The sequence below is a fragment of the Gobio gobio genome (genome assembly GCF_949357685.1).
Source record: "Gobio gobio genome assembly, chromosome: 6".
NCBI classification, from domain to species: Eukaryota; Metazoa; Chordata; class Actinopteri; order Cypriniformes; family Gobionidae; genus Gobio; species Gobio gobio.
The window spans coordinates 41,512,305-41,532,454 of record NC_137102.1 but is presented as its reverse complement, the minus strand read 5'-3'; the positions used below and the strand labels follow the sequence as shown (position 1 = coordinate 41,532,454).

The 20,150-nt window shown below is 37.4% G+C and overlaps 1 protein-coding gene across 1 annotated transcript; it reads right to left on the bottom strand.

Moving 5' to 3' along the window:
- Positions 1-427: 427 nt before the first annotated feature.
- copa (COPI coat complex subunit alpha) lies at positions 428-19,989 on the bottom strand. The gene is made up of 29 exons (XM_079818667.1): positions 19,758-19,989; positions 18,483-18,596; positions 18,331-18,404; positions 17,271-17,351; positions 17,099-17,175; positions 16,525-16,634; positions 14,193-14,302; positions 13,995-14,094; positions 13,157-13,375; positions 12,922-13,072; positions 11,303-11,369; positions 11,141-11,216; positions 10,977-11,059; positions 9,983-10,208; positions 9,688-9,826; positions 9,422-9,584; positions 9,034-9,180; positions 8,755-8,944; positions 7,441-7,536; positions 7,265-7,353; positions 7,060-7,183; positions 6,856-6,942; positions 6,229-6,335; positions 5,985-6,134; positions 4,447-4,770; positions 4,248-4,358; positions 4,000-4,161; positions 1,079-1,273; positions 428-911 (listed from the first exon to the last, which is right to left on the bottom strand). The coding sequence occupies exons 1-29, from the start codon at positions 19,795-19,797 to the stop codon at positions 852-854; spliced, it is 3,672 nt and encodes a 1,223-aa protein (XP_079674793.1). The 5' UTR covers positions 19,798-19,989; the 3' UTR covers positions 428-851.
- Between the last annotated feature and the right edge of the window lie 161 nt (positions 19,990-20,150).

The window sequence follows — 20,150 nt, the reverse complement described above, 5'->3', positions numbered from 1 at the left end:
GAACCAAAAATGTAATCCATCTGTTTTGTACAGAATTGAAAACACAAGTTTCCAATTGATCAAAATAAATTAGAGCACTAACCAAAACAATGTGAACTTGGCTTGCCTTGATTGTTGTACATTTAGCTCCTCCTTGTGGTCATAAAGAAGAAGAAAAACATATCTATGACTATGAAATAATAAGTTCCTTCCATTCACATTTACTCCTTAGTACTGTTTAGAAACATGAAAAATATATATGCCATTGTGTGTTATTTTAGAATCATTGATATATTATAGTTTCTGTTAATATTTTGAATTAGACTTAGTTTTTATCTTAAAGTTTTAGTAATTTTGTTGCCATTTTTATTATGATTTAAATATGCATAAACAGTTTTAGTTATTTTAGTACAACTTAAACAAAAATGAGAAATTACTAAGTTTTTTCCCCCAAAATATATTTTTATTATTTTATTTCAGTTCATTTTATTTAATTCAAGAAATTTTTTTAATGGTTTTAGTAAACAATTATAACCCTACATGATGGAGAAAAAAAACTAAGTGGTCAAACATTTGTTCACCAGAATTTTATTTCAACATTTAAAGAGTTTCACAGGAAATTAAACTTGTTTTTCACTGATTGACAGGGTCAAAGATGTACAATTAGTTATTTAGATTAAATGAAACGCAAGTATACAGACCATAGAGACCTTGGATATATAATAGAAAGGACAGTCACAGAGAGATTAGTCACGTAACAAGGTATTTTCTAGAATTTTCTGATCTCAAAGTTTGTTACTTCATCTTATAAATGAAAAGTACATGTAAGAGAAAAGCATATCTATTTTCATCCGTGCTTATGCAATGCATGTTCAGCGGAACTGCAGTGGGCTGACACGCAATCCAATCACATCTTTACCAATCTCGGTTACCTAAAAAACAAGAGAGAGACAACCAATGAAATAGATCCTTCACTTTAGAGCACTGCATGATGAGAAAAACCATTGAACAAGAAGAAAAGTAGGGCTGCTCTCACATACTGACAATATTAGACTTTAAAACTAATTAAAAGCTGACATTACAACGGCATAGAACTAACCTGTGTGACCCTGCAGACCTCGCCTTTGTATTTGGGACAGTAGCAGGCTCCAGACAGGGGACATTTCTCCACTGGCCGCCCACGGTACAGGGGAGTGTAGGAGGCGGCACAGATGTCAAAGGGATTGTGGGGGTCGTAGTTCAGTTGGTGAGCATCTGTCAGGCTCTTCTCACATGCTGCAAGAATCTTTCGTGTCTGAGTAAGTAAAGACGGGGAACAACAGGTTATGAATTACAGATTATATACACATGGGGATAGTGTTGTCAGAAATACTGTTTCGATATGTATTTCGATATGTATCGATACTAAAATATCTGAAATGGTTACAATACTGCTTTTCTGCAGTATCTATACACCGGTACCAGACTTCTTTTTCGTTGCTTATTGTGCTTAAACGGTCAAATACATACAACATCATGTCAAAATGCCTGTATTGCCAAGTATTCAGGTAAATGCAGTCAGTTTTGGGACGTAAATGTAAATAGCTAGCAAAACGCATGTGTAACAGTATATTGGATCCGTGCATAAGCTCTTAAAGTGACAGCAGACTAATAAACTAGCTGCTGTCTGTCATGTTAATCAAAGAACAAAAGACAAAGAGAAAAAAAAGAAAAAAATACATCTTTTGTAAATTTAATTGTAAGCATTAATCCATATATAATAATTTTTTTTTTTTTTTTTTTTTTTTTTACATTTGATTACTTTAATTTCTGTAATATTTCTTACCTGAATACTGCTAGACCCACCTGAAAAACCTGTGCTTATTTAATTTGGCTCTTTATTCTATTGTATTTATTTGTGCTATAATTTGCAATTTGCTCTTATTTTATTACTGACTGTTTATACAATTGAAATAAAGCCTCCTTGTGCTGTGTAAGCTATTACAACAAAATTACCCAAATTTTCATAAAATTATGAGATGATAAATGATCTGTATGGTGGTATATATGGCAGATTTCTCCGTGTTATCGAAAATTGGTCATTTTCAAGGTATTTTATCGAAGTTTGAAATTCCAGTATCGTGACAACACTACATGAGGGAAAAAACATGACAAGATTGAATTTTGTTTAATGATGTTATTTACCTTAATTAGCCTAGTAATATAATTTTCGTGGATCATACCATCCAATCACATTTTAGCATTCATTTTGGAACTGATGTCAAGGGCTTAAAAACATTCCTATCTATCAATAATTTCCATTTTGATATTTTTAGTTTTTAGTTTTATTTATTTATTTAATCACTAGTGGGCCTCAACACACTTCCAAGGGGGCCACAAGATGGTTTAAATATATTAACAAGTAATATTTTGTAATAATTTAAAATGAAAAAAAAAAAAAAAAAAAAGCGCATTCATTTTAATTTGTTTTTTTTAAATTACATTTTTCAAAAATCATTTAAAATGAGACGGATATAACAAAATAATAACCAATCAAAACTTATGGGTAATGGGATACTTGAGTAAACTACTGCTATAAAAATATATATATATTAGGGCTGCAACGACGCGTGCGTGAAATGCGTCGACGCGTCGGCGGCACATTATTTACGTTCTAGAATGGAACAGAAGATCTAGAATAATGGCAGCTTCTGCTCCCAGGCATAGTGAAAATGATAATTTATCATATAAAGCCAGACTGCGACATTCAAAAGTGTGGGAGTACTTTAAACAGAAGCCGAATAAAACTGTCCTTTGTTCGCTCTGTAACGCCGGTTTCACACTGCGCGCGGTGGCAGAGCAGGAGCTGCGCGCGTGGAGAGCGGGAGCTTTCACACTGCCAGTCAGTGTTGCCAAGTCCCGGTTTTTTCCACGGAATTGGGCTACTTCTACACTGTTGCCGCGGGCTGTGTCTCATGTCCGCGGGTTGAAGCGATCCCAACTATGTGATATTTATCCCCGGGAATGAGAACTTTAGCAGGCAGCCCTGCAAAAAAAACACACATATTTAAGTCCCCGAACGCGATGTTTACCAGAGAACCTCCCCGAAACGCGATTGGGCTTGTTTTGGGCTAGTTTTGAGTAACGAATGGGTGAGTTTTGTTGTGTAAACCTGGCAACCCTGCTGCCAGTGTTCTCTCGCGCAGCTGAACCGTGGCGAGTGTATTGCAACAGACGGTCACATTTTCCGGGGTTCTTCTCCGACCCCAGTACGTCTCGTGCTTTTATTTATTATGGGCTGCATATATCTCCTGTTAATGCGACCTGGTTCCCCTCTGTCCCAAACACATATGCATAATAACATGCTGTATATTAGGTAGTTTGCATGATTAAAGTAACATTAAAGTTAAGATATGCCTCTAGCTTTAATCATTTAAATGTGTCTTTGAAGTTTGGGCAAAAACTTCTGGCAGCTTTAGTCGTTGTTTATGCACATGTATCTTCAAAATAGACGACTAGTAATACTATATTAAAACTATGCTGAAAGCTCCAGTATGTGAACCTTTTGCAGATAAATACAAGTGCATTTTCGTTTACTATTGACACAAATCAATAAGTAAATCATACTCAACTACTATAGTAAACAACTTTTCCTAATTAGGCCTACTCTATATACATTTTATGATGAATAGTATCATTATATATTATGTTTAAAAAGCTTCTTGTGTTCATATATTTCATTATAAAATGGCATACTATGTACACTACCCTTCCTGAAATACAATTAATATTGTCATCATTCATTGATTTCATGTTAAAATAATATAAAAATTCACTACCCTCTTTGAAATATAATAATCAGTAAAAAAGAATTATAAGATTAATCCGGAAAAATAATCGTAAGATTAGTCGACTAATCGAAAAAATAATCGTTAGATTAGTCGACAGAAAAAATAATCGTTAGTTGCAGCTCTAATATATATATATATATATTAATAATAATTATAAATAAATAAATATTAGCAACAATTATTTGTTTACCTGTTGTGCCACTTCTGGTTTGGGGCCCAGCTCAAGCAAACGGCGAGCAAAGCCGGCTGCTGTTTTGAAGTTACGCAGTTTGAAGAAAAGATTGAGAGCTGTTCTCAATACCAACACCATGTGGACAGGCTGCAGACTGCAGTGCGTGAAATATGCTGCCATCTGGAACACAAAAAGGAGAAATTTTAATGTACATTAATAAAATCTTAAATTTATACATTTTAATGTTTAAAAAGAAATGCACCTACCTCACAAAGTCTCTTTTGTTGTTCAAGAGTGTCTTTAGGAAGTTTCTTCCTCTCTGTTTCCATGGTGAGGCCAACAATATACTCCCTACAGATAGTGATCAGCTGCTGTGCCTAAGTGAAATTAAAGAGAATGTTTCGTACTCAAACCCTAGAAAAAACATGATAAAACAACTTGATTCAAAGTTGATTCAAAACACACCTCTGCGATCTCTTGTTTGTTGTCCACCACAAGCAGAGGTACGGAGAGGAGAATGACTCTGAAACGATCGACTGCATCTTCAAAGCGCCCTGCTGTGGTCAGCTGATAGCACTGCTGCAAGCGTGAAATGAGATCAGCGAGACGCAGGCCCACCGCTGGCAGACCCCCTTTAGCCCCACTGTCCTTCCAGTTCCTCTGGGGGTAACTGTGCAAGCAGGGCAGAGATGGCAGGCCCAAGTAACAGGTGTGGCCACGAGACAGGGTTTGCATAAACAGCTGCTTATAGGATCCAAACTGGACCACACCAACTTGGTCATGTAGTAACTGTTGAAAAGGAGTATAAAACACATTAGAGACAGCAAAACAACATCTGGTACATTTCAGTTTTGTAGTTTAGGCGCATAACTGTATATTCCTTCCTGCCTCAAAATCCTCTAATTTCAAAAATATATCAGGAAATCAGACAAATTTCAAAGCCATTTGTAGTAGGGATGGATGACTAAAGCTGCATTTCCACTGCACTGAACTTTCCCCAGGAACTGGGAATTTGGGGTGGTACTCTGTGTGTTTTGACCACAAGAACCAGTGTCTAAATGAAAAAACGGGTAAAAACTCCCCTGCTCGCGAAGTAGTATTTTTTCAAAGTTCAGGAACTTTCGGGGGTGGGACTTGGGCACTGAACATGCTGATTGGTTGAGTTCACGCAGCATTTTATTTCAATCCCCATTTTTAAAAGTCGTTGCGGTGCGTGCAATAGGAGTTGCTTGCTATTCGAATGAAAAATGAAGTTTAAAAAATACGACCAATGGACCGAAGACAAGTGTCAGGCTTTATTAAGCTTGTATGCGGAGGATGAAATCCAGCAGGAACTGGAAAGTCGCGTGCAGTCCTACGTCACAGGACTAATTTGCCTAATCTTCCCGGTTCTTTAGACCGTGATTGAAACGCAGACAGCAACAGGTCTGGGGGAAAAAAGTTCCTGGGACAAATTGTTCTGGGTTTAATTGAAATAAACCAAAATCGCATGCTGAAGCGCAAAGGCTGGAATTTACTAACAAATACATGCACAGCATGTTTCAGAGTGATGCTATGTTCTTTTACAAATGATCCAATGTTTTCAGCGTTTTGGAGTGGCTTAGTTGCAGTAAATACTGCTCCACCTCTAAGTGCTGGGAGTTTGGGCTGCTTTTATCATGTATTTGAGAATGCAACATGCCTCAACCATCTTCCCAAAATTGTAACGAGAAGAGCTTATAAACTGGCCGATGTCCCTGTGATTTTTGGGCAGAATAGAAGCTTGATGGTTTAATGTTTGAAAAAGAAGTAATTAAGTATTATATTAAGATATATTATTGCATAAATATTAGTATAGTAATTTTACAGTTGTACTATTACTGTATTAAAGTTTCTTAAATAATTTTGTCAGTGAAATATTACGAATATATTTTGTTTAATAATTTTATTTATTAAAAAAATATTTAAAAAAAGATTCCCCCTAAAAAATCAAGCAGCTCAAATGTTTTGCGAGATCCCTTTACCCTCATAGCGGTCTCAAAAGAGCCAGCCAACATGTGATCCACAGCCAGCTGAGAGTTGTTGCACCACATCTGGGTGGGGCTTGTGCCCTTGGTAGGTGGCACAAAGAAACCTTCACCCTCTGCGCCACTTCCACCAACAGATGGTACATCCTATTGGTTAACGGAAAGACAACAAGATGAGGTTACTTAAAAATCACTTGTCTGTAAATGAAACTGGATCTTATTTGTTTTACACAAAACCAACCAGTTCTGGTGGGAGGTCCAGATCTTCTTCAACCTCCCATCCTCCTCCATCCTCTTTCCCAATAGCTCCCTCATCGCCCAGTCCCTCTTGAGCATCCATGAATCCATCTGAGGAGAGCATGATAGATGAGTGTTTCGATCGTAAGTCAGTGGGTGTAGGTGGTTGCCAGGGTGTTACTATGAGGTTGCTAAAGTGTTCTGGGTGATTGCTATAGGAAGCCCAAATCTCTACACTATTCTGGTCCCTAAAGGCCTGCTCTCACTAAGAACGATAACTACAATGACCCTAACAGACAATAACGGTCTGTTTATTGCACAGCAGCAGCTGTCATTGGCCACTTTAAAAGCTTTAATGTCAGGTGGATTCTAATTGGCTGTCAATGTTTTAATCGTTCAGTAGCTGGAAAAAATCTTGCTGAAAGTGATTCCAACAATATTGATACTTTGTGTCATTATCGTTAAAGCTGTGGAATGAACTTCACTATTCTCATAGAATTAGAAAGGATTATTAAAATGTTTATAATTGTCGTCCTTGGTGTGAACATCCCTTAAGTTTGGTTTGGTTTCTTCCTTTAAAAATATTGTCTTATTGCATAAGTGTTCTACTATAAAATACTACAGTAAATACCATCATCCAGATGAAGCTCTGCATCTTCTCCCCAGCCTTCTACTGGAGCATCCATGTCCATGTCAGCAACCATCTGACCTGCTCGTCCTGTTCATACATACATAAAATTAATGTTGTTATTCTAAAAAAAATTAGGTTCATTCAACTTCATAAATCCAGGTAACACACTGTGAACCAGTACAAGCATGGCAAACAGTCGGTCACCTTTGGCAGCAATGGCTCCCTCGAAGAAGCCCTTGGAGACAGTTAGCAGAGGCCAGTTGGTATCTAAGGGGTTGATGGGAGGTGGCGGCTGCAACAGTTGAGCATTGGGGTCTACCTCTGGCACCTGCACGTGAACCCACCACTCAATTATTCATCTGTAGTTGCACGAATACGTGCATGCGTTAATAATGAGAACAGATCATACCATTTCTTTTTCCAGATCAAAGGTCTCCTTCAGGGCTTCAGCTTCCTCATCCATCCCATGAGTGGCAGCAGTCAGGTAAGCCAGAGACTCTTAGAATTAATGAGATGGACATGTCAATTTCATTCAATAAAATCGCATTAAAACAATCATGTGAATGAAAATGTGACAGCACTCACTCTGCCCACAGTTCTTCAGGATCCGCACACGCTCGCTGACGTCACCCAGGTAAAGAGCACCTTGATAGTGTCCACTCATATCCTTTCTTATCTCAGCTGTAACAAATCATTAACATCATTCAAACAATCCACAGGAATCAATTCTAAAAGAAACACACTTATTCAAAAGGCTGGGGTCATTTTAGTTAATACCTAGAGCAAGGATGCTAAAAAGATTAAAAGTTAAAAAGACATTTATAATGTTACAAAATATTTTATTTCAAATAAATGCTGTTCTTTGAACTTTCTTTTCAACAAAGAATCCTTAAAAAAAAAAAAAAATTAAGGCCCTGATATACTTCAAGCATAATCAAAGAACGAAATCAGGCCAAAATAAAATTAATTTGGAGTTTGTTCCGGGAGTTCGAAGTCGCTTGCCAAAGAGAACTTTCCAGGAAAAGTTTGCTCTGGCTGGCAAACACCTTCAAACTATCATCGGTCCATAACGATTATGTTATAGATATAGAGGTGCATTCTAGGGCTCCGCCCATTGATGTGAAAATTTTCTTCGGTTCATTTCCTCTGTTGAGTGTTTTGAGGTCAGACGTCCATGAGTGAAAAACACTGGAGAGCTGCTTTATAGTAGAAATTCAATTTCTAGTTTTTCATGCTTACTGTAAAGCTGTTTGGTTTAAAGTAATGTTTTGCTATATAGTGCTAAATAAATAAATGTGATGTTACTTGACTGGAGTGTCGAAGCTTGTGCAACCATCCACATCACTATGATCAGATGCTTTCTTAACTGCGGTTTTCTCACTGCTGACATTTTAGTTGCATGTTTATTGTGTTATTGAGAGAAAAGCGCGCAGCACATATTAACATATTCATCTACACGCCACTTTCAAGGCATCGGGATGTTCGCTAAGAGTATACTGCTGCAAAGGTATTTCGAACTTCTTTTTACCCCTAAAAAAAAAAGAACGAAAAAGAACTTCACTGTGAGTATATCGGGGTCTTCACAGTTTCCACAAAAATACTAAGCAGCACAACTGTTTTCAACATTAATAATAATGAGAATGATTTCTGGAGGATCATGTGACGCAGAAGACTGGATTGATTGCTGCTGAAAATTCAGTTTTGACATCACAGGAATAAATTAATTTCAAATAATTTAAAACAGCTCATAAAAATTTTTATATTTCACAATGTTTACAGTTTTTGCTGTATTTTTGTTATTCTTATTAAAAATACAAGACTTCTTTAAAAACGTCTTTTTAATCGTAACAACCCCAAACTTTTGACTGGTAGTTTACTGCCATCTTCATCGTCACTCACCTATCTTCATCATCTTCCTGAGCTTGGCCAGGTTGCCAGTGATGAGGTACAGGAAGGTGAGCTTGTCGAAGTTCTTGGTTCTCTGGTAGCACATCTCCACCACCTGGTGATGGCCCTGTAGAAGCGCAGCCTCGCCAAGACGCTCCCAGCAGCTTCGTTCATCCAGGGCTTTTGCAGCCTCCAGCGCCACCTGCAGGAACAAGCAAATCAAGAATTAACATCTGTTCAGGTAAAAGTGTTGCAAGCCTTTAACCTCAATAAAATGTCACAACTGTATACCTCAATGTTTCCACACTCCAGTGCCAAGCTGAAACGAGTCTTCTCATCTTTGACAAAGTGCAACGCAACCTCTGGGTAGCCTTTCTTCTGTAGGTAGGCAATGATGGACTGGCCGACCAGTTTAGCATTACGCACCATATGAAGAACCTGAGGGTGTTGGGTAGAGAAAAGTCATTAAAGGCAAATCCGAATGTGCAAAATGAATGACAGCCAAAGTTCTTGACTAAATAAAAAAAATAAAAAGGTCAGGTAATAGGCACATTTTATGTGTGGCATTTAAAAAAAGTTATATACAATTTAAATAAAATTAAAAATGGAAAATTTAGAAGTAATACTTTTGTTTGAAATACACAAAACGCAAGTCTCATTGCTGAAAATACACACTAACCTCCTCATATTTGCGATTGACCAGAGCAAGTTTAAAACGGTACTCAGTGGGGTCAATATTTAGCACTCGTGGTCTGCACTCACGATCTAGGCAGTACACACTGTTGCCTCTGACTCTTGTCACGTAGATGGGTAGATCCAATGTTCGGATTATACCATGATCACTGTGAGAAAAAAATTTGAATAACATGCCATTATCAGGTTAGGCAAAACATTATGGCTTTGCTAGTATTGAAATAGTTGCGTGTCAGACTACTGGAGCTTTACCCGGAGGTGAGAGCATATTTGATGTGATTGGAGGTGGTGTAGATGAAGACTTCGTTTTCGGCCCAGGCGCCGCTCTTCACTCTGATGTTCTCATGGATGTTACACAAGCTCTCTAACTTCTTGTTGCAGATCATGATGGCTGAAAAAGCAAGAGCGTAGGGTCAGATGTGTGTGATAATATGATGTGGGATTATTTTGTTTGATACAAGGCAAAAATGCCTGTCCAACCCTTGAGCATGAAGATTTTTTATTGCAAAAAAACGGAAGCCTATACATCCAAGTGAGTTTGCAGTACCGTGTTTGGCCAGCAGGGCCACGTGGTTGGCATCCGAGCTCCACACCACATATTTGACTTTAGCAATTTTGACCGTGGCAAGGGAGCGCTTCTGCTGCACGTCAAAAAGCGTGACTCCATCAGCATCACGCAGCAGCAGTGACCCAGTTCCAGCATAAAAGATCTCCTCACAGCTTGGTACCTGGACCTTCTTCACAATCTCGTTCTTCAGGTTCTTAATCAGGAGCTGTAGTGGGATAAGAGTGAGGATGATACTTGAGGTTTGAGGACATGAGTACATGGTCATAACTCCTTTATTCAATACTATAGAGTGCTGCAGGGATGACATTTGTGCAGGGCAAACCCCAGAAAAGACTTAGCCTTTCAGCACTTTCAATTCCATCTTCCTGAAGTCAATGGGTTTTTTGAATGAGTTTTTGGTTAAATGACTTAATTAAGCTCTGAGGTTTACACAAGCTCAAGATAGTGTCAGATTTTATTCTACAATATGAAATACATCAGTAATACCCCCTTGTGATGTGATTTTTAAAGCTTTTGTCTTGAAAAAAAACTGTTGCTAAACAGGACTACAAAGGTTGTCGGGAACATTAAACATCACGATGAACAGAAAAACGAATCAACTCACTAGTCCGCTTTTACAGCCTCGTTGACTTTATGCTTGCAATGAGACTATTCTAACTCAAATGCAAAATGTTTTTAATTAAAGTCTGAAAGAGTAACCATAGTTTGTTTATAGCCTAAGTTTAGCTTTTTACTTCTGGCATTTGTATTTAGGCTTCAAAATTCATAAAAGTTGTGTTCATTTGTGAATATTATCATGATGAAAATGTGCAATCAAACTTTTCACAGAGTTTATTTTCAGCAATAATCCAAAAGCCCTATTGGGTTTCATCGAGGGATCTAGAGTGTTGCTAACTTCAGGGATGGCCTGCAAAAATACGTCAATAGTGCAGTACACGTTTCTCTTCAGATAAATGTAGCTTGATTCACTTACTGAGTGCATGCGGTCAAGGACAGCAAAGCGGTTCCTGGCCACCCAAACTGCAGTCAGACCAGAGGAACGCTTTCCCTCAGGAGCTGTAAAAATGCAGAGGAATTGAACGTTTACATTTTGCACATTAGATTAAGGACTTCTAAAGAGAAAAGATAAAATGTTACCATCAGGATTCTGAGAGTCGCTCTCCCTGGGAATGGAGTATAGATCATATGTGCTGTTTTCCAGGTTAGTAGCTCTCTGGAGGGGAAAGAGGAAGAAATGCACAAATAAAATAAAGTACCTTGATTTAATTGAGCAGACTGATAAAGGTCAACAATACTCACAGTGCACAACAGCACAGCATTTTCTGCAGGGTTGTAGGACATGCTGAACACTGGGAACTTGGATCCACTGCGAATATAAAATAAACAGTTCAACTGAAAAGTTAAATTTCACTAAACCGGTTGTAGATGCCCATTTAGGGTCATCGAACCCAAAAAGCTACAAAAGACTAGGGATGCTCCGATCAGGATTTTTGCTGCCGATACAGAGTACCGATTTCTTGTCATGGTGATCGGCCGATACCGATCCCGATTCCAATGCTTCACTGATTTGTAAACTCTCTGATCACTGTTAACCTTTTTTTCAGATAAAAAAAAAAAAAAAAAACTATAGATGTTGCCTTTATTATATTTTTATGGTAATTATGTAATGTAATGTAACTATTGTTTTAACAGTGTACTAAATCACAAAAAATATTCATTATACAGTGAACATTTTAATATGCCTTTTAAATGGGGTTTCTGCATAACACTATGCATATCAGGATACTTTAAGTAAATAGATTATTTTTTTATCCAAATAGAAAAACGTTTTTCTATTTGGATTAAAAAAAAACCTGTATTTATTTTAATATTAATTTATTTAAATGTTTTAATTTATTTTACATCCTGCCCAAAGATGTCCTAAAAACAATGTTGATATTGAAGGCTATAAACAAATACAGTGAATGTAATGAAGGCATGTATCAATAATTTAGTTTTTTAATTCACTGAACTAAAAATGAAAATAAAAACAAAAGCATATTAGCCTATATTTGATTACCCAATTATAATGGTCACTTTCATAAAAATATACATACTTGTAGGTTTAAAATTCTACATATGGCACATTTATTGTCCAACAACAAATATTTTAGAAATATGTATACTTTAGTCAGAATTATTGCGTTCTATTGCGCTCCGTCTGTTTGGCGCGGATGCGCGCGGCGGCGCTCGCGGAAGTCTGAATTTTAGCGGAGATTCACATGCAGAAGGCTCGTCGTCTCCTGACAGCAAAATTGACATATTTGCATGACTTTCTAACATTTACAGATGGAGAATATCTCTGTGAAATTTAAGTTATGCACTGAGGAAAGCACCACATTTCAAACGCATTAAACACCGCAGGTATTTATCGGTTAGTCAGCACAAGTAGCCTATCTCTCAGAGCATCTGACAGGGCAAGCTGCTTCAAACTGTACGTGTTTATTACCCTTTATTTTAAAGCCCTTAATATAAAGCATGTGTCATGTTTAGGAAAAATTGTATCATGCACTTTCCCTGCATCAGCTCACTCTGCATACTCCGCTATTTTTCATATGCGTTCGTATCAATCGACTGTATATCGATACTTCCGAACGGCGTTCCCCCATCCCTTAGGACCGACTGACCCGTGTTCAACTGCTGTTCACAAGGAACCCTTCTCCACTTCTGCCTTCAAAGCTCTCGTTTGAATATTTGCTACTACCTACCCCATGTGTCATGTACGTCCTCACGCAATGACGTCATCAAAATGCGATCGGTTCGTGAGATCGGCCAAGTTAGTGAGTACCGATCGAATCATGAAATATGATTATCGGCCGATACCGATCTCCGGCCGATCAATCGGAGCATCCATACAAAAGACACTAAAATTTACAAACCTGCGTAGCTGCATGACTGCTGTATCCTTACTGCTGTTGAAGTCGAGCTGGCGCAGGAAGCGATCTTTCACATAGTACAGCATGTTACCATACACGGCGTAAGCTGGACGTTCTCTTTCCAGTTTAAACACCAGCATCCCACTGTCATGGCCTGAGAAATTACAGAATAACACGTCAATGCATATCATGTCATGTCATCACCAAAACCACTTGTCTATTATTAATAGTAACCTACCTGCAGCAAACAGGTTGAGGTTGGGGTGAGCCCCCAGCACCCAGAAACGGTCATGATCTCTGCGAAAGGTCTGGACGCCTGTCCTCTTGGACATGTCCCACACACGGATGCTCTTGTCCTCAGAATTGGACAGGATAAGCTCCTGACGAGGGTGAAACACTGCACAGGACACATTGTTGTAGTGCCCCCGACAGGTGTCCAACTCCCACGCTTTAGACTCTAGAAGAAGGGATAATTCACAAAATAAAATAATGTAAATAAAAAGCAAATTTTTCAAATTGTATACATTATACATATGTATTGAACTTTTTGTACTAATATAGCAACACAGAAAAATCAGTGGTTGATCGATATTGGGTTTTGCTGATACAATAATAATGTTTAAACAAATGCAATAAAAAAGACTATTGGGCTGAAACTAGTAAATTCTAGTTTGTGTAACCAAAACACCAATAATATCCAGACAAAAAAAAGATTTTATCCATAATGCAGGACTTTTAATTATAAACAAGTCTGAAATACACTGGAGATTATTTTAAAATGTCTATTGCTTTACTACATAAAAAACTGCTTGGCATAAGTGTGTGGTATTCATTGAATAAAATACCTCTTAAAATAATAGTTAAGACTTTTGTTATACCATTTAAGACATTGGAGACTTTTAAGGATAGGCTGGAAACCTGGCATGAGGGACCAGGAAAGTTAGGATGCTGCCTTGCAACTGTCTATGCATGCAGTAGACAGCAAGGTAGTTCACTAAGTTTTGGAACAGGATAAAATATCTTACATTTTACAATGTCAGAACAAATGACACATTTTTCCGTACAAGAACACATACCGTTCATCCTCCAGATCTTGACCTGGCGGTCATCTGCTCCTGACACAATGAGAGGCATGCTGGGATGGAAGGCTGCCCAGTTTACGCCTCGATCGTGACCCTGAGACCAAAGCAAGAGAACACAAACGTTCATTCAAGCAAACAACAAAGTTCATTCAAAGTCAATCCCACTTTACAGCACTACAACCATATTCTTACCTCCAGAACATGTTTCACTACAGCATCAGAGGCCCCAAACAAGTCGACACCAGAGATTCCGCGCACCTCTGTGTCTACAGCACCCGGAGACAAGTTCTTCTTTCTCAGACCTGGAAGCAACATTTACAGTCCGACACACACGAGACCCGTTTGAAAATTACACAGGAACACCCACATACCGGGGAGGGAAAACAGAGGAACAACATTAAAACAGCTCAAAAACTCAAAAAGACACGTGATATGTGACAGCAAACACACAAACATTTTGTTGGGCTGCTAAACATTCGCTGGTGCTTGAGAACACAAACACAACATATGTCCTCCATTAGGTCTAAACCTGAGTTAAGGAAGTATAGTAAACTTCACCACCAGACAGCAAAGACAGCAATCAATCAAAAAAAGGTTAAATGTGATCACAGAGAGCTTAAAATCACTAGAGATTGGGTGGGATGCATGTAAATCAACAACAGGGAGATGAATGGCTTAACTCAGGTCAGGACGCAGAGAAAAGGAAAGGAGAGCAGAATGTGTGTCTGAAATCTTAGCACTCCAAAAGTCTGCTAAATGAATAAAAGTCCAACAAAAGCGGCACTAGAAACCAATGTACAGATGTGGATGTTTCCAGGGGGGCATAGGAGCTGTATAGGAAGTGAGCAGGGATGGCACTGACTGGTGGATCGATGGGGGTGGAGCGTGTCAAAATGTTCTCTGGAGGGGCGCTGGATGTTAGAGGAGTGAGGAAGACTCCAGTTAAGTCATGCATTTGTTATTGCATATTGTAATGCAGTGAGGATGGTTTCAATCATGCATTCATGTTGTGTTAAGAGACAATTTAATGATTACATTTTCATGATCTAAAAAGTTGCATTGACGTAGATGCATCAACTTGGAGGTCTTTAATATTAGGGCTGTTTAATGATTAATCGCGACTAATCGCATCCGAAATAAAAGTTTGTATTTACATAATATATCTGTGTGCTGTGTATAATTATTATGTATATTTGAATACACACGCATGCATGTATATACTTAAGAAATAGTTGCATGTTCTGTATATATATTTATATAATTTGTATTATATATATTTCAAATATATATATTTTTTTATATATATATAAATCAAAAAAAAAAAAAAATCTTACATATAAACATGCATGTGTGTGTATTTATATATACATAATAATTATAAACCGTGCACACAGATATATATATATATATATATATATATATATATATATATATATATATATATATATATATATATATATATATATATATATATATATATATATATATATATATATATATATATATATATATATATATATATATATATATATATATATTATGTAAACACAAACTTTTATTTTGGATGCGATTAGTCGCGATTAATCGTTAAACAGCCCTATTTAATATTAACATTATCTATGGATGACAAATGCCATTAGGCAAGATATGAACTAGGGTCCTGTAAATGTAAAAGGTTTATAGTTTTGATGAGACTTTAACCAAAAGATGTTAAATCGATGTAAAAGATGTTAAAAACATGGTTCTGAGCAAGTGGGCCGGGATGCACTAGGGGGCCTCAGCAAACTTCCAAGGGGGAAGAAAGATGATTTACATAAATACAAGACAAAACAACCATTTAAAAAAAAGCTGAGACCACGGTGTTAAATTAAAGAGAATTCAAGAAGAATTATTAGTTTTCGACCTCTCATACAATTGCATTGCATGTTTTTATATTATCCATGCAGCAACATATTCATTCCATATTTTATGTGAAGGGAAAAGGGCAGAGAGCAAGAACTTTGATTGTATATTATCTATAGTGTTTAGAAAAGAAATGAGTATATGTTCTCAGTCAGTGGAGACAACAGTGGTTTTAAAGGTTAATGAGCAAGAAAGAGGTTCAGCAATGAAAGCAAAGGACACAGACATTGACAACATCATTAAAACATGCAGAATCTCAAAAAAATACCTCTCACATTCACCTTTTCTTAAATATGACTTTTTTTTTACCTATATTTTAAGCGTTTCATTAATTGTTTGTTCTGTGTAAATTATCACCTCTCTCAGTGATTTGGTCGTCTCAACATTGGTATTAAATCTTCCCAAAAAATTACAAAAATGAGTATTAAATCACTAGACAGAAGCATGAGTGTGAGAGGTGTTTTTGCTTCGAGCCCACAGAGTTTTGTTCTGCACACACTGTAGAGAGAGGACATGAGGAAGAGAATGCCATTAGGCGGCCTCTATCTTCCTCCATCCTCTCTCTCCATTCCCACCTCCCCAGCCTTCCCAAAACACTCAATCCTGTCCCAAGCCTCCTCACCGGAAATATCCCACACGCGCACAGTCTGATCCAGGCTGGCCGACACCACCAGGTCCTCAGAGGGATGGAACTGAGCACACATCACATAGTGATTGTGCCCTGTCAGCACACTACAGAGAAGAGACAGCACAGAGAATATGTACAGGTCAGTTTCACATAGCTAAAGATAATAACAGTCGTGCTCAGGTCAGAAAAAATACTTTGACAAACAATTTGTTTTTAAAAGGGGTGAGTACTTTCAGGTCACTTTGGTGCCTGACATTTATTTTTTGGTTTTATTTGCAAAAGTTACATCATTAATAATGGTTCCAAAATAACTTCAATATCCTAATAATTAAATTAATTTAAAAAATTGTTAACACTATTTCAATGGTACATTTTAAAAAGTATAATTTACTTTGCAGGTGCATGTCAGCTTATTCTACCTACCCAAACACCTGACTCTAACCTAATAGTCTAATCAAAGTTAGATGACATGTAGTTGTAATGTTACTTATAATTAGTAGAATGTCTATAGTGTATTATCGGACTTATCGTGTACATCCACTAGTTCATGACCTACATACAAACTCACCAGACACATGTTCTGGACTGCCAGTTCCAAATGCGAATGGTCTGATCATCTGAAGCACTCAGGATCCAGGGATACTCCTGAAAAAGACAGGCTATTAGTCTAGAGCTGCATTTGTTAAAAGAATATTATTAAAATAATTATTAAAGAGCATCATAAAGTTGATAGGGCTCACATGATGGAAGAATGTGGTACGAATGTAGTCAAGATGTCCAAGAAGAGTGAAAAGACACCGACGCAGCTTGTAGTTCCACACCTAATAATCAGAGTCAAATAAACTGTCAGTAAATCAAAACGTGTGACAAAAACTCCCATTAGTTAATGCATTAAATAACATTACCTAACAATGAGCATTTGTTACAGTTTACTAATCTTTGTTTATTCACGTTTGCTCAGGTCCATTAAAGGTGCACTATGTAAACATTTTTCAGTAAAATATCCAAAAACCACTAGGCCAGTGTTATATATTTTGAGTTATATATCAGTTGAGTACTTACAATATCGCAAATGTTTCCAACTATTTGTAAATAGCGAGAAATTGCTATTTTAACCAAGGAACCGGGACGTGTGAGGGAGTCGCCTGTCGATTGCGTCATATCTGCGTTACCCTCGGTTTCCGGTTTTATTTTGCAGAAACGCTTTACTCTTACTGCAGTGTGCAACAAGTGTCATAGCAGCCGCCGAGCAAACGCACAGAGTAACGTCATAACTTCATTTTCAACACACTCAAATGTATTTAATATGATAAACGGAGCTGCGTTACCTCATACTCATGACCGGAAAAGCGGAAGTGGCGCTGGCGACTGTGTTTCATAAAAAAAAAGTCCCGATGCTCGCGAGACGGGTGTTGCGTTCATCTCATTAACAATCGCTCCAGCGGCCTTGCTCAGCTCCACAACACTCGGCCCTGCTCTGCTTCATACTACAGTAACGTTAATAATCGCATCCATGAACTTCTGCCCGAGTCCTATCCTGATTCTTTTCCACCGGCTGTGAGGTGAAGACCACATGTCCCAAGATTCTGCGCTCAAACGTTGCGTCATCAAACTACGCCTTTCTTTTGAATAGGCGACCTCTAGCGGACTGAAAAGTCACATAGTGCACATTTAACTGATGTTAAAACACGCCAAAATGCAAAAAATGCTTTAATAACAAATGGAAACTCTAACCTATAACTAAAACGAAAAAATAGCAGTAGTCAGGTGAGAAATTTCTTAAGAATGAGGCAAGCAAACCTTGATCTTGTAGTCATCTCCTCCTGACACAAACAACGGCTGCTGCTTATGGAAATCAATACCTCTGACTGGACCTAAATGAGTTCACACCATCATGAGACCGCAGAATAAATGACATGGAGCAATGGAATAGTTGATCAGCTGTTTCATACCATCATGCTCGTCAAATTTGTCGATAAGAGTGCACATGCGATAGTCCCACAGCTGGATGACACCATTGTGCAGACTAGCGAGAATCCAGGGCCGTTTCGGATGGAAACTCAGCCCTACAGAAAAAGACAAAACAATCCAATTCAATATTGATTAATATTAAAAAAAAAGTGTCAACGAGATGGTGTTATAGATCGAGAACAATCATATTGACATTAATTTGTACCATATTAATTATTATGGTCATTGACAAATAAAGCTTTAAAAAGTTTTTTTTTTTTTTAAATCTTTTCAAAACTGATGTAATGCATATTTTTTGAGGCATGAACAATTAAACAAGTTTTTTTTTAACTTATAATGTCAAGCGGTACAACCAAATAGTTGTACCACCTGAAATGGAAAGTGAACCAACCAAATTTCATATTTGAAATTAGCAGTTTTTACCAGTTTGAGAGAGATACCTTTTCACTCTGCCACAAGGATCAGTTGCATTGTAATACTTACTGTTATTACCTTGTAAATTCATAATAATAGAGCCATGTTTGCACTTGTGCCACCCTGACATTTGAGAATACACATAACGTTTTTCAATGATTTCAACAGCTTTAAAACTACTGATATTTATCTAATTTGTTTATATGAAGGGTTTCAAACCTAAAATGATGCCAAAGTGTATAGTTTAAAATGTTTTTTTATTTATTAAGACACAATTTTAAATAGTTTTCTTAGTCTCTTTTCTTTGTTAATTTGTTCTGACAGCTGCACCACCTGACGTTTTGGGGGTTTAGTAACAAAACATATAATATGTATTACTTAAATGTACAACAAATTAATTCAAACTATAAAATCAAGCTTTATAGAATAGTGTATAGTGATCTATGTCATGAATTGTTTTTAAATTATTGTCAAAGGAAAAAAATGCACTTGTGGACACAAAAATATGCACGTCATGTCACTGACCCATGAATTGATAAATTATAATAATCTGGTCAAGATAATGTCATCAGCGCATTCTCAAAGAAACAAAAATACTGAAACATCCGAGAAGATAATATACTGCAACGTCTGAACGGCTAACAAATGCTAGCGTTGTGCTAACGCCGAACGACATACAGTATTTAGCACGATTTGATGTGAATGCTTGCAAAAAAAGACGGTATTCTACAGATACTAAGCAGATATTCAAATCAGACAAACGTACACGAAGAGAAACTTATTATTAACGTTACGTTAAACAGCAGTCAAAGTGAAGTTAGCCAGAGCAGATATCCTCTTACCTTTCACTCGGGCCGACTTTGTCTCGAATTTGGTCAACATTTCCACTGACAATAATAACCGAACAGGAATGCGTTATGTATGAAGATGTAGATCAGTTTAGGTTAATTTAAATCCTAAAATCATCCCCCGTTTGGAAGGGATTTTGCGTGTATGATTCTGCGGATCCACTTCCGTAGCTGACACGTCTACTGAATCCTCAGCCCGGACCGTGGCGTGTTCCCGTGCGCAAACAAATAAAGTTTGATGTTTCAAACGCCAACATCGCAAAGTCCACGTCATTGAGCCCTCGTCATCCGCATTTTAATCAGTCACTAGCTCCCCAAATAAATATTTTAATTTTGAGTTAAATATAAAACAATATATGTTACAATTCCAGCCGCTATTGTCGCAGC